The following is a 13233-nucleotide window of genomic DNA, read 5'->3' on the forward strand; positions in this document are numbered from 1 at the left end:
AACAACACTGATATTATTATTAACAATATAATAAATGAAAAGTTTAAAATTTATTTGCAATTCTTTTTGACCTGAGGATATATCCTACTAAGGATATGCAGTAAAATTACTGCATTTTAAAGTGACTTTGAAAAATTGCTCTCTGGTGTGTAAGCTACCAACTATATACACAGGTAGGTTAATTTTGTCTCATTTTAATTTTGTTTTATAATGATGTAAAATATTTACGTGGTATCAAAGTCAAATTTTAAAAACAGGGCACATTCAGAAAAGACTGATTTCCATTATTTCCACCTGTTTTCCCTCCTTCTATAGGTTACTCTTTTAGGTTTTGGTTTATCCTTCCACTTAAACATATAAAAATAAGTAAATGGGGCCGGCCCGTGGCTCACTCGGGAGAGTGTGGTGCTGAGAACACCAAGGCCCCGGGTTCGGATCCCATATACGGATGGCCGGTTCGCTCACTGGCTGAGCGTGGTGCTCACAACACCAAGTCAAGGGTTAAGATCCCCTTACCGGTCATCTTTTAAAAAAAAAAAAAAAAAAAGTAAATGAATATGTATATTTATATTTCACCTTTTCTTAGGTAAACTGTATCATGCAATGTGTACTGTTTCTCATCTTGCTTTTTATCTTGGAGGTCATCCTATAATAATATAAGGATAGTCCTCACTTGCAAAATGTATAGAAGGAGCTGGGGCAGGCATGGCTGAGTTGCCCCGTCAAGCGTCAAGGTTTTCAGATCTTTGTTTTCAGCATGAGGTCCGATGGGCCAACGCCGCATTGAGAGTCACGGGGGCTGCGGGAGATGAGGCAGAGGACAAAGGGTTAGGCCATTAGGCCCGGGTCAGTTGTCCAGGTTCCTGCATCTATGTCTCAAACAGGATGCAGCTGGATGCTTTCTCATCGCAGCCTTTCGAACCATCACCTGTGGATGGACATTTGGGTTGTTTTCAGTCTTGTCCTATTACAAACAGTGCTGCAACGAATATCCTAGTGTACAGTCTTTTCGTGTATTTGAGCCTTTCTGACCCAGACATATTGCGGGTGAGGGGGGTGGGGGACTGAGAGAAAGAAAGAACATATATTTATTTATTTATTATTATTATTTTTTAAAGATGACTGGTAAGGGGATCTCAACCCTTGACTTGGTGTTGTCAGCACCGCGCTGTCCCACGTGAGCCACGGGGCCGGCCCAGAAAGAACATTAAAAGCAGGGTCAGAGACGTCAGGCCTGGATCAGGCAGCGTAAAGGGTGTAACCTTCCATAAAAGCTACTGGAAACCCAGCTTCAACCTTACCAGCAGCAGCATATCCCAAAGCGAGGGTGTAGTGGGGCGGAGACGGAGAGTAAAGAAAAGGAATCACTTAGGGACTCAGGGTAATCTGGGTGCCGGAAAACAGGAGCTGAAAAAAGGGGAAGATCTGTCCTGGGAAGGAGACGTGGAAGGTGTAGATGTGGTTGCCCGTGGTGGCGTCATAGAAGACAACCTCCCCGTCCTGGTCATCCACGCGGACGCCCACTTTCTTCGGACGCTCCGGGAGATCCTCCCAGGTGCCGCCCTCTGTAAGCGCCTGGCACTCAGAGCCGGTGATGCGCAGCGCCCAGAAACCAGTCAAAGTCTCGATGATCAGGAAGCCGGGCCGGGGCACTAGTTCCGAGGCCCCGCCCACCACGCAGGCCCCGCCCTCGGGCCCTGGAGCTCCGCCCCCGGGCCCTTGGAGCTCCGCCTCCCAGGCCTGGCGTCTGGAGGAGAGGCGGGGCGAGCCCAGCACGCTGCGGGAAAGGTAGAAGCGCTCGGGGCTGGCGGGCTCCTCCGACCTGCACCGAGGGACGAGGTGCAGTGTCACTGTCGTTAGATCCCGGGAAAGGATGAGGTCCGGATGTGGCCGAGGCCGCGTCCAGGGTTACAGGGACTGTGGAAAGATGGGGAGAAGAAAGAGGGGGTAGCCCCGGGTCGAGTCGTCCAGCCCCCTACCTCTGAGCTCCCCCGGGATGCGGGATGCAACCGGAGAGGCTTTCTCTTCAGTCACAGCCTTCGTTGTCCCCAGAAAAGTCCTAGGTCCCGCTCCCTCCTCATTAAAGTTAATCCCTAAATTTCACCATTTGCTGTTCTGTGGATGCAGAGGGAATCTCCCCACTGGCGGTGGTGGCGGGATCATTTCAAAACCCAAGGATGAGACCATTTCTTCCTTTCCCGTTTCTGTGGTCCTTGATTCCCATTTCTAACACAAGAGTTGGGGCTATTATAAGAGATGTCGAGGCCCAGACTTTCTGGGCACAAATAATTTTCTAAAGTGGACCCACTGAAACACAGTGATGGGAGGCTGGAATACAGAAGGAGAAATAGTCTGAGCCCCCCTTCCCCACCTCACCCTCACACTTGTACTAGGATTCAGACGTTGAATCATAGTGTATCAAGGCCCTAAGTCCAGAAGGAAATGTGGATGGGGCCCCTCCCGACCCACTCTCTACAAAGGCTTGAGTAGTGCTGGTTCCAATCTCTGCTAAAGATTTAAGAGTGAGGATCTCATTCTATTTCCTGATTTGTTGTCTTATCTCAAACCCTTTACTGCAATATTAATTAATTTTCCCTTGCTGGATTTGGGGGTGAGGGTCGGGGGAGGGGAAGATGGAGGATGTGGAAATGTGGGGAAGAGCGAGAGTGGTCAGGGTCATGAGAATGGGTTAGGCGGACTGTGACCCAGGCAGGCTTTACTCATCTCTGGACCTCACACTTGGCTGAACTGCTGCCTCGGTAAATGGTTGTAAAAAGGGGGTGGGGGGCAGTAGGAGGGGCTCGTTGGAGAATGAGAGGAGACAGAGGTAGGGACATCTTTTATCCACTAGGTGGCACCACAGCCAAAGCGATCAGGAGAAGCCAAGCGTGGAGCGGGAGCCCCGGGGGTCCCTGGGAGTCTTATCCCCTCCTTTTAGTCAGGACCACGTCCATCCTTTCTCCAAGTCTTCACCACCGCTACTCCAATCTCCACTCTCAGTAGCTGGGTCTCTCCCCCACTCTCTCCTCCCTTGACCCAACCCACTCCATCAGGGACCTTGATCATCGCTCTCAGCCACTCACTCAGCGCCACCTTGAGCTCCTGACTGCACAGCGCTAGTGTTCCCCGCGTTCTCAGACCTGGCTCCGTTTCGAGGAACCTCCACAGAAGAGGCCGGGAAACATGCTGGAGGGGTGGCTTTCCCAGTAAAGAAGTCCCGAAATAGGGGGTAGAATGGATTTGAGGGTTGAATACTTGGTGACCCCGGTTTAGTTGTTCCCTTGCCTTTAAGGGAGAAGGAAAGAAGAAAAGAGAGGTGGGGGTGGGGGGCAAGTCAGCAGTAATCCTCCATTGCCAGACAGTGCTGCTGAGCTCTAGATACAGTAGGAGGAATGGAGGTTAAACTCAAGAAAGTACACCTGAACAAGTTAGGGGTACGTTGACGGGGGGCTATTACTTCCTGGGAGAGGTGTAACTTGGGAAGGAGTTAAGGAGATGAATCAGATTCCTGCCACCCACCCCATACCTGCCCATGACATCTCTGGCACCTGAAGTCTTCAAGAACTACAGATTCCACATCCTCCCTACCTCTTAGCCCCCAGACCCTTTTACTGTAGTCTCTCTTAATCCCTCTTTCTGCTCTTTCCCTATTCCCTTTCATCTCAGGTTGGAGTTGAGAGCAACTGTTCATTCCCACCTAACTCTGGTCAGGAAGGGTGACGTGTGTTAGGAAGTTCTTTCTGCAGTCTAATCTCCTTCCCTGTGGTGCCAGTTCAGACCATTCCCCTCTCTGCTTTGGGCAGATGGAGTATTTTGACCACCTGTAGACTTGGAGGCCCTCTCATTACCCTGGTAGGAAGCTTCCAGTGTTCAGAGACAGGATTCCTACCTAGAGAGGGTGACTCAGGCTCAGAGGTTTTGTTTGTTTGGGGATTATTTTTCTGTAACAGGCTCCCTAGGAATTGGAGAGAGAAAACCAGCTTTGGTCTTGGTAACCAGAAGCTGCAAATTAAAAACTAAAATAAGCACCCTGACACCATCCATAAGAATAGTCAGTGGTTCTCAGTGGGGACCATTCCCTACCAACAGGGAAGTGTGGACATCTTTCAGGTTGTCTCAGTGACAGCAGGAGCGGGGGTTCTGTACTGGCCGGTAGCACTTCCTGGGGCCTGTTAAACATTCAAAGGAGCACAAGCCATGGAGTACAACAAATCCTCTCCAAACACCAATAACTCCTTTCATGAGAAACACTGGTGAAACAGAATCCCTAAATCCTGTTTTGTGGTTTTGGAATGCATTATGTAGTTTCTGGCTTTGGAGAAATGAGTCAATTCTGTCTCTTTCACTTCATAGTCCACATGGCCTGGGTAACTAACTTCACCACCCTGGAGTTACAGGGGCCTCACTGTAAATCACAGATAATAGCACCTACCTTGGAGGATAGTTGTGGGATTTTGAAATATTGGATGTGGGGTGCTTAACACATAGTGAATCTTTAGGAAATTACCATCTCAGGTGGCAGAACCATCTCTGATTACTGTGGCACAGGCTGTTATTATGGTGGGTCTCCATCCCCTGGGCTGTCCTGACCTCACACCCAGAGGAGTTTGCCCAGAAACCTGGTATGTGACCAGCAGGGCAGCTTAGACTACAGAGATTGAGCGGCTTCCACCTCCTCCTTGTCGCACCTTTTCCTCCCTGTCTCTGGGGAGTAGGAATAAATTTGTAATTTTCTATTACTTTTGGATACTTTTAAATTTGGGGATTGTTTCTGTTTTGTGAGTTATCTGAGTTTAAAATAATAAAGTATATCTATATGCCTGTTCTTCTCAACTGGCATTCACCCATATGTGACTTTCATGTACTCATCGATACGAAATTATTCCCCTTTGCTTTTCTCACTTTCTCCAGATGCAGGAGCAACCATCAGTCCCCACTTACAGCTCCTCATGTAGTTTTCATTCATTCCTTTGAAGAATATGCTTTCATGTTTCTTCCTATCAGCCTGGAGGCTGTCTGGTGGCAGAGAATGGAATGAAATGGAGAGTCCAGAGAGGTTGAGCAAGGAACCCAGGACCACACAGCAAGGCACTGATTTGAAGTGCTTGGGAGAAGTAGGAGTTGAATTTGTCTCATATTCTTAATGGACTAAGAAGGTGTAAAACATTGAGAGATTGAAGGACATAAGTTCAGGCCCCTCTTGTTACTCTCATAGGAGCCAGGGAGGCAGACAAATACAATATAATGAAGACAGAGTATAAGAAATGCCTGAAAGGGAGCACAGTGAGCATGAAAAGTACTCAGCAGAGAGTCTGCATTTGAAGGGCCCAGTGATTATTATTGGCATGTTTGAGATCCAGTTCAGGGGAGTACAGGGGAGGTACATTCCACCCCTGGAGGTATGTGGATGGAGGAGGTGACATCCTCTTCCTTACATTTGAATTTTCTCAGGTTCCCTGAGATAGAGTCATGTCTTGATTTTGCTTCACTGAGTTTTTTCTCCAGGTCCAGAGGAAGAGAAGTTGCATTAAGAAATTGAAACTCCCCCTTTCACAAGATGGCGCCGAAGGCGAAGAAGGAAGCTCCTGCCCCTGCCAAAGCCGAAGCGAAAGCAAAGGCTTTGAAGGCCAAGAAGGCAGTGCTGAAAGGTGTCCAAAGCCACAAAAAGAAGAAGATCCGCACATCACCCACCTTCCGGCAGCCCAAGACACTGCGGCTCCGGAGGCAACCCAAATATCCTCGGAAGAGCGCCCCCAGGAGAAACAAGCTTGACCACTATGCCATCATCAAGTTCCCCCTGACCACTGAGTCTGCCATGAAGAAAATAGAAGAAAACAACACACTTGTGTTCATTGTGGATGTCAAGGCCAATAAGCACCAGATCAAACAGGCTGTGAAGAAGCTCTATGACATTGATGTGGCCAAGGTCAACACCCTGATCAGGCCTGATGGAGAGAAGAAGGCATATGTTCGACTGGCTCCTGATTATGATGCTCTGGATGTTGCCAACAAAATTGGGATCATCTAAACTTGAGTCCAGATGGTTAATTCCAAATATACAACTTTTTTCACCATAAAAAAAAAAAAAAAAAAAGAAATTGAAACTCTTGGGGCCAGCCTGTGGCTCACTTGGGAGAGTGTGGTGCTGATAACACCAAGGCCGTGGGTTCAGATCCTATATAGGGATGGCCAGTTAGCTCACTGGATGAGCATGGTGCTGACAACACCAAGTCAAGGGTTAAGATCCCCTTACCGGTCATCTTTAAAAAAAAAAAAGAAAGAAAGAAATTGAAACTCTTCACTCCTAGGACAAAATGGCTGAGCTGGGTGGTGAGGTCAGGGGATGGGGTGTGGGGGAGGGAGGACCTGTGACATGGGCTTGAGAGATGAGAGGATAAAGACTTGGGGGTGGGGGTAGAAGTCAGGGGATAGTGAGCTGGGAGGTCAGGCCTAGGGGATGTGGGACAGGAGTGAGGTGGGGGGCAGAAAGATAGGAAAATAAAGATGGGAGGTGGAGACAGAGAGAGAGAGAAGGGAAAGGGTCAGGGAGATGGAGTAGGGGACTCAGGAGCCACCAGGTGAGCAAGGGGGCATGCAGAAAATAGGAGACTCTGTATTGAAGAACCAGGAAGCTGGAGAAAACAGCTTATCTCTTTAAAAATCAACCTACTTGCTTACTTCAGCTTAGGTCTTCCCCACATGCAGCCCAAATATTTGACCACAGAGTTAGAGCGTGTGGGTATTTGTGAGGGAGGAACATTGAGTATTTTAAATATACATTGAGAATTGTACGTATGAGTGAATCAATAGGCAAAATGCATTTGAGATGGCCAATCATACCTGCACAAGACAGCTTTGATGTCCTAGAAGAGAAAGAGAAACAGCACAGCCTCAGCACTTGACTGATTCATGGGAGCCAGGGAGGAAGTGCAGACCCTGCTGTGTGTGGGGCAGAGCAGGTGGGGTGAGAACTCCTCCAAGTCTCCCTTCCCCCCAACCCCTATGCAGGACTTCTCCAAGAAGTGTCGGAAATGCCAGTAGGCAGGAAAATGGTTAGACCAATAGGAGCTGAGTGAAGAAGAGAAGAGTGAGATTTGGAAGATGGATTTTGTCACTGAGATGGAACCAGGGAAGCCCTACGAGCCAGGACAGGAGAAAGATTGGCATGGCTTTGCATGACCTTTCTTGAAAGAAAAAAAATGGATTCTTGAACCAGTGGGAATAGGAGATGATTTCAGGAGGGATTATCTCAGTTTATTTTGTGCATCACCTAGACCTGCACTGTCTAATATAGTAGCCACCAGCCACATGTGGCTACTGAACACTTAAAATGTGGAAAGTAAGACAAAAAACTTGTTGCTTTTTGTTGCTTCATCCCCCATGGATTTGTCACCCCACTTCCCCTGGGCGACGGAGATGCAAAGGATTACTTAAAGCCCATCTCTTCTGAGCAGTTAGAGACCCCGAAGTGGTTAATCTCCCATCGGAACCCTCAAGCGAAAGGCATCGCTTCCTTGGGAAATTAACCCTGAATTGGGGTTCTCTTCCTGCATTTACTTTCCAGACCAGGAAGTTACAGGAAGAGAACATAGGTGGGGTTATAGTTCAACAATATAGGCTGGTAACTTTCAGTGAAAAAAGTCAGATGACATTCCATTAGACAATTAAGTGATCTTACAGAAATTCCTCAGTATCTTTACATAACAATCTGTAACTAGTCTGTCCTTGAGCCAGCAACCTTGCTGTGCCACAAATCTTTATCTTACACCAGAGATTTTATAGCCTGAGGAAAATTTCCAGTCCTCCACAAGGTCAATATTTTAAACTGCAAGGCTTTCTGCCTATTTACAATAGCCACCAAAAAAATAAAATACTTAGAAATAGAGTTAACCAAGGTTGTGAAAAATCTCTATAATGAGAACTACAAACCACTGCTGAGAGAAATTAGAGAGGATACAAGAAGATGGAAAGATATCCCATGCTCTTGGATTGGAAAAATCAACATAGTGAAAATGTCCATACTACCGAAAGTGAGATACAAATTCAATGCAATCCCCATCAAAATTCCAATGACATTTTTCTCAGAAATGGAAAGAACTATCCAGACATTTATATGGAATAACAAAAGACCATGCATAGCCAAAGCAACGCTGAGCAAAAAAAAAAAATAAAGCTGGAGGCATAACACTACCTGACTTTAAACTATACTACAAAGCTATAATAACCAAAACAGTATGGTCACTGGCATAAAAACAGACACACTGATCAATGGAATAGAATAGAGAATCCAGAAATCAACCCACACACTTACAGCCATCTGAACTTTGACAAAGGCACCAAGCCTATACACTGGGGAAGAGACTGCCTCTTCAGCAAATGGTGCTGGGAGAACTGGATATCAATATGCAGGAGAATGAAACTAGACCCATATCTTTCACCATATACTAAAGTCAACTCAAAATGGATTAAAGAATTAAATATACACCCTGAAACAATAAAACTTCTTAAAGAAAACATAGGAGAAACACTTCAGGAAATAGGACTGGGGCCAGCCCGTGGCTCACTTGGGAGAGTGTGGTGCTGATAACACCAAGGCCATGGGTTTGGATCCCTATATAGGGATGGCCAGTTAGCTCACTTGGGAGAGCTTAGTGCTGACAACACCAAGTCAAGGGTTAAGATCCCCTTACCGGTCATCTTTTGAAAAAAAAATAATAATAAAAGGAATTAGGACTGGACAGAGACTTCATGAATACGACCCCAAAAGCACGGGCAACCAAAGGAAAAATAAACAAATGGGATTATATCAAACTAAAAAGCTTCTGCACAGCAAAAGAAACAATTAACAGAGATAAAAGACAATCAACAGAGTGGGAGAAAATATTTGCAAAATATACATCCGACAAAGGATTAATATCCAGAATATACAAGGAACTCAAACAACTTTACAAGAAAAAAACAAGCAATCCAATTTAAAATGGGCAAAAGAGCTAAGAAGATACACAAATGGCCAACAAACACATGAAAAAAATGCTTAACATCACTCAGCATCCGGGAAATGCAAATCAAAACCACACTGAGATACCATCTCACCCCACTTAGGATGGCTAAAATCCAAAAGACTCTGAACGATAAATGCTGGCCAGGTTGTGGAGGAAAAGGAAATCTCATACATTGTTGGTGGGAATGCAAAATGGTGCAGCCTCTATGGAAAATGGTATGGAGGTTCCTCAAACAATTGCAGATAGATCTACCATATGACCCAGCTATTCCACTGCTGGGAATATACCCAGAGGAATGGAAATCATCAAGTCGAAGGTATACCTGTTCCCCAGCGTTCATCGCAGCACTCTTTACAATAGCCAAGAGTTGGAACCAGCCCAAATGCCCATCATCAGATGAGTGGATACGGAAAATGTGGTACATCTACACAATGGAATACGACTCAGCTATAAAAACGAATGAAATACTGCCATTTGCAACAACATGGATGGACCTTAAGAGAATTATATTAACTGAAACAAGTCAGGCACAGAAAGAGAAATACCACATGTTCCCACTTATTGGTGGGAGCTAAAAATAAATAAATGAATTCACACACACACACAAACACACAAAAAAACCCGGGGGGGGGGCGGGCAAGAAGACATAAGAACTACAGTTCCTTGAAGTTGATACGACAAGCATACAGAAAGGACATTGTTGGGTGGGAGGGAGGAGAGGGAGGAGGGAGGGAGGTTTTGGTAATGGGCCACAATAATCAACCACATTGTATATAGACAAAATAAAATTTTTAAAAAATAAATAAATAAAATAAACTGCAAGGCTTTGGAAAACCAGGCCCTGTGAAGTACATTTGCTTTATAGTATATTCCACCAAACTGAATTGTTAATTTAATTTAGTTTTCACTAACTCAAATTTAATTTAAAACTGAACCTGGGGCCGAGCCCGTGGCTCACTCGGGAGAGTGTGGCGCTGGGAGCGCCGAGGCTGCGGGTTCGGATCCCATATAGGGATGGCCGGTTTGCTCACTGGGTGAGCGTGGTGCTGACAACACCAAGTCAAGGGTTAAGATCCCCTTACCGGTCATCTTTTAAAAAAAAAAAAAAAAAAAAAAAAAAAACTGAACCTGCATAAAATGCTTTTTCCAGTAAGCATAATTCCATTTATTTATTTATTTATTTATTTATTTATTTATTTATTTATTTATTTATATTTTTTTAAAAGATGACCAGTAAGGGGATCTTAACCCTTGACTTGTTGTTGTCAGCACCACGCTCTCCCAGAGGAGCCAACTGACCACCCCTATATAGGCATCCGAACCCGTGGCCTTGGTGTTATCAGCACGAAGTGAGACACGGGTCAGCCCTAAGCATAACTTTATTGATTTGACAGGACTACATTTTGCTTCAACAATTGACAATTAGCATCCAAATTGAGATGTACTAAAATGTAAAATATATACCAGATTTCAGACTCAATACAAAGACAAAACCCCAAAAAACTCAGAATACTTTTAAAATACTGATTACAGACTGAAAGGGTAATATTTTGGATATATCGAGTTAATAAAATCTTTCATTAAAATTAATTTTACTTTCTGTCTTTTTAATGTGGCTACTAGAAAAAATGTAAATTACGTATCTGGCTTACATTACATTTCTAAACTGCACATGTGGCTCAACTGTATTTCTAAATTATACGTGTGGCTTGTATTTCTAAATTACATAAGTGGCTCACGTTATAATTCTAAATGATACATGGGGCTCACATATTCCTATTGGACAGCGCTGGGCTAGAGGTAGGATGATGCAGGCAATTTCAGGTATTCGGCCGGGTGGTAGGTACTCTAGAGCAGGGCTGGGCTGCTACCTGTCTGTAATTCTGCCCTCGAGGGACTCTGTGTCTCACATCGAGCAGCTGTCCGGCAGGCATTTGCTGCTTGGTCTTCAGGGAATCAACGAGCGTCCTGAGAGAGGTCAGCTGTGCCTCAGTGGAAGTGACGTGGTGTTTCCCTCCCTCGGCTCCCTCGTGACCCGAGCCAGTCGATCTATGACAAGAGGAAAATCTCTTCCTCCTTTAGGACCTGGTGCAGGTGCTGAAATTCTGTGAGGATCTTCTGCCGCTCATACTCCACCTGAAGCTGGAGGCAAGGGAGAGCAGAAGATGAAAGGATGGCCTCAAGGTTCCTTCTAGCCCACTCTGTTCAGTTTTGATTTTTTTAAGTTTATACGGAGTACCAACGCAGAGCAATGTTGCAGACCTGGAGGAAAGGAAAGGTGAGGAGAACGAACTGTTAAAAGCACTTGCTCAGTTTTAGGCTAAATCATTAATTTATGTTTTATCATTTTTGCCGTCAAGGATCTGCAATACACTTCCAGTAAGGCTTTTTATAATCTGCTTTCACATAGATTTTTCCTTTGATACATAGAAACAGGTAAAGGCGTTGGGTGGAATTACAATGCCTTCATTTTCTATCTGGGGAGTCAGTCTCTGGTAAGCAACGGCCTGTGAGGGGCAGAGCTGGGCGGTAAAACGGTATTTCCGATTCCAAGACCAGCGCGGGTTCTCCTTACAGCACCTGCAGGCAGGTGCAGGACGCGGAGCAGCCGGCGGGCGCTGCTACCACCGGGCGGGAGGAGGTGCGCCGCGCGGCGGGCGGGGCTGGAGCTGCAGCGCGGAGACGGCGCGGCCCGCGGGCTCTCGGCCCTTCCAGGCTGCCCCTCCCGCACCCCATCCTGCTCTGCGCCACTGTTTCTTTGTCACCGGGTCTTTTTCTGAGGGGATAGAGTAATAACGGCTTCTAGGAGCTTTGGCAGAGTAGGTATTTCTGCTTCCGAGGACCATGGGATGGAGTTTTTTCTTACTGGGAAGGCTTTGGTCTTCGCTTCGTCTTGCGTCTTCTCTTGTACCGTCTCCTCCTCTTGATGCTGCAGGAACGCGACCTGCCATCGAATCTTCCCCTGTGGGGAGGGGACGTTTGGGCAGGCTGTGCGGGGAGTTTTCTCTCCTCAGAAAACCCTCCTGGTCTTTCAGGGGAACCGGAGGGACTCTCGGGGCGGCGGAGGGGGGGGTGTCCTAGGTAATTATTAATAGACACCCCCTTTCTTTCTCAAATTGGGCAAGGGGACACCGATGGAAAGGAAGAAATCTGGAGCCTAACTGACCTAAAAGACAAGAATGTTATTATTTATTACTAAATTATGACTAATATTTGGATGGTGCTTTGGGGGTATCAAAGAATTTTCACAAACTCTCCCTCATCTGTCCTACTAACCACTGCAAGAAAGGTAAGGTATTTGAGGCTCAGAGAGGTAAAGTGATTCCTTGAAACTCAGGAGAGTGGACAGAAGCCCAAACCTTCTGAATCAAAATTCCACATCCTTTCCACTCTCCATTATGCATTGATTTCAACAGACAGCTGTTCCCCAGACTCAGATCTTTGAACCCACTGTGCCCGACTGTGAACTGCCTACTCAAGTGTAAGGGGTGATGCCATGGGGTGCAACCCACAGGGAGGAGGTGACAATTTTCAGTTCCTCACTGGACTTATGGTCTGATGGGGGGACAGGGATACCTACCTGATAATTCTGGGCAGCTTCTTCTATCAAGCTGGCATCATGGGATTTGTGGTCCTTGGATTCACCACACACCACACAGAGGAACTTCCCATCATGTTCACAGAAGTAATGGAACCTCTCCCTGTGTCTTGGACATCTCAGCTCTTACCTTTTGGGCTGCATCTCAGAGGAACCCATAGCTTGGATTTTCTCTACCAGATTCATCAACAGCCAGCTGGGCCTGAATGTGTTCCTCCTTACAGGAGTTTTGCAGAGGGGACATGCCAAAAACACCTCTGATGCTTCCCCACTCTGAGTGATGCATCCGAGGCAGAAATTGTGCCCACAGTCAATGGTGACAGGGTCGTGCAGAATGTCCAAGCATATGGGACAGATCACTTCCTCCTGCAGTTTGTTGGCAAACTGTTCAGTGGCCATGATAGAGCAGTGGGGCTGTTTCAAGTGTAGAAAGTCTAGAAGTCTGCCGTGGATTCTGGTTCTAGGAATGGAGAATGAAACAGAGGAGGTGGAGGTCAAAGATTCTACCAATTAGTTAGAGGATCAGGGATAGAGAAGAGAGAGGAAAAAAGTAAAGGAATGATAGAAAAGAGTAAAAATTAGAATGTAAGGAATATCATAAAGAGAGGAAAAGAGGTGATCCTACCTTGCCAC

The 13233-nt window shown here is 46.1% G+C and overlaps 2 protein-coding genes across 2 annotated transcripts; one reads left to right on the forward strand and one right to left on the reverse strand.

Moving 5' to 3' along the window:
• Positions 1-1368: 1368 nt before the first annotated feature.
• On the reverse strand, positions 1369-12999 carry TRIM31 (tripartite motif containing 31). The gene is given in 10 exon segments (XM_063098261.1): positions 1369-1887; positions 1889-1917; positions 3890-3955; positions 4942-5016; positions 5436-5545; positions 6835-6863; positions 10913-11038; positions 11040-11144; positions 11869-11964; positions 12583-12999. Coding segments are annotated over 10 exon segments (1572 nt in total).
• LOC134378596 (large ribosomal subunit protein uL23-like) lies at positions 5558-6084 on the forward strand. The gene has a single exon (XM_063097888.1). It carries the CDS (start codon positions 5558-5560, stop codon positions 6026-6028), a length of 471 nt encoding a protein of 156 aa, XP_062953958.1. The 3' UTR covers positions 6029-6084.
• Positions 13000-13233: the final 234 nt, after the last annotated feature.

Source organism: Cynocephalus volans, chromosome 5 (assembly GCF_027409185.1).
Source record: "Cynocephalus volans isolate mCynVol1 chromosome 5, mCynVol1.pri, whole genome shotgun sequence".
Taxonomy (NCBI): Eukaryota; Metazoa; Chordata; class Mammalia; order Dermoptera; family Cynocephalidae; genus Cynocephalus; species Cynocephalus volans.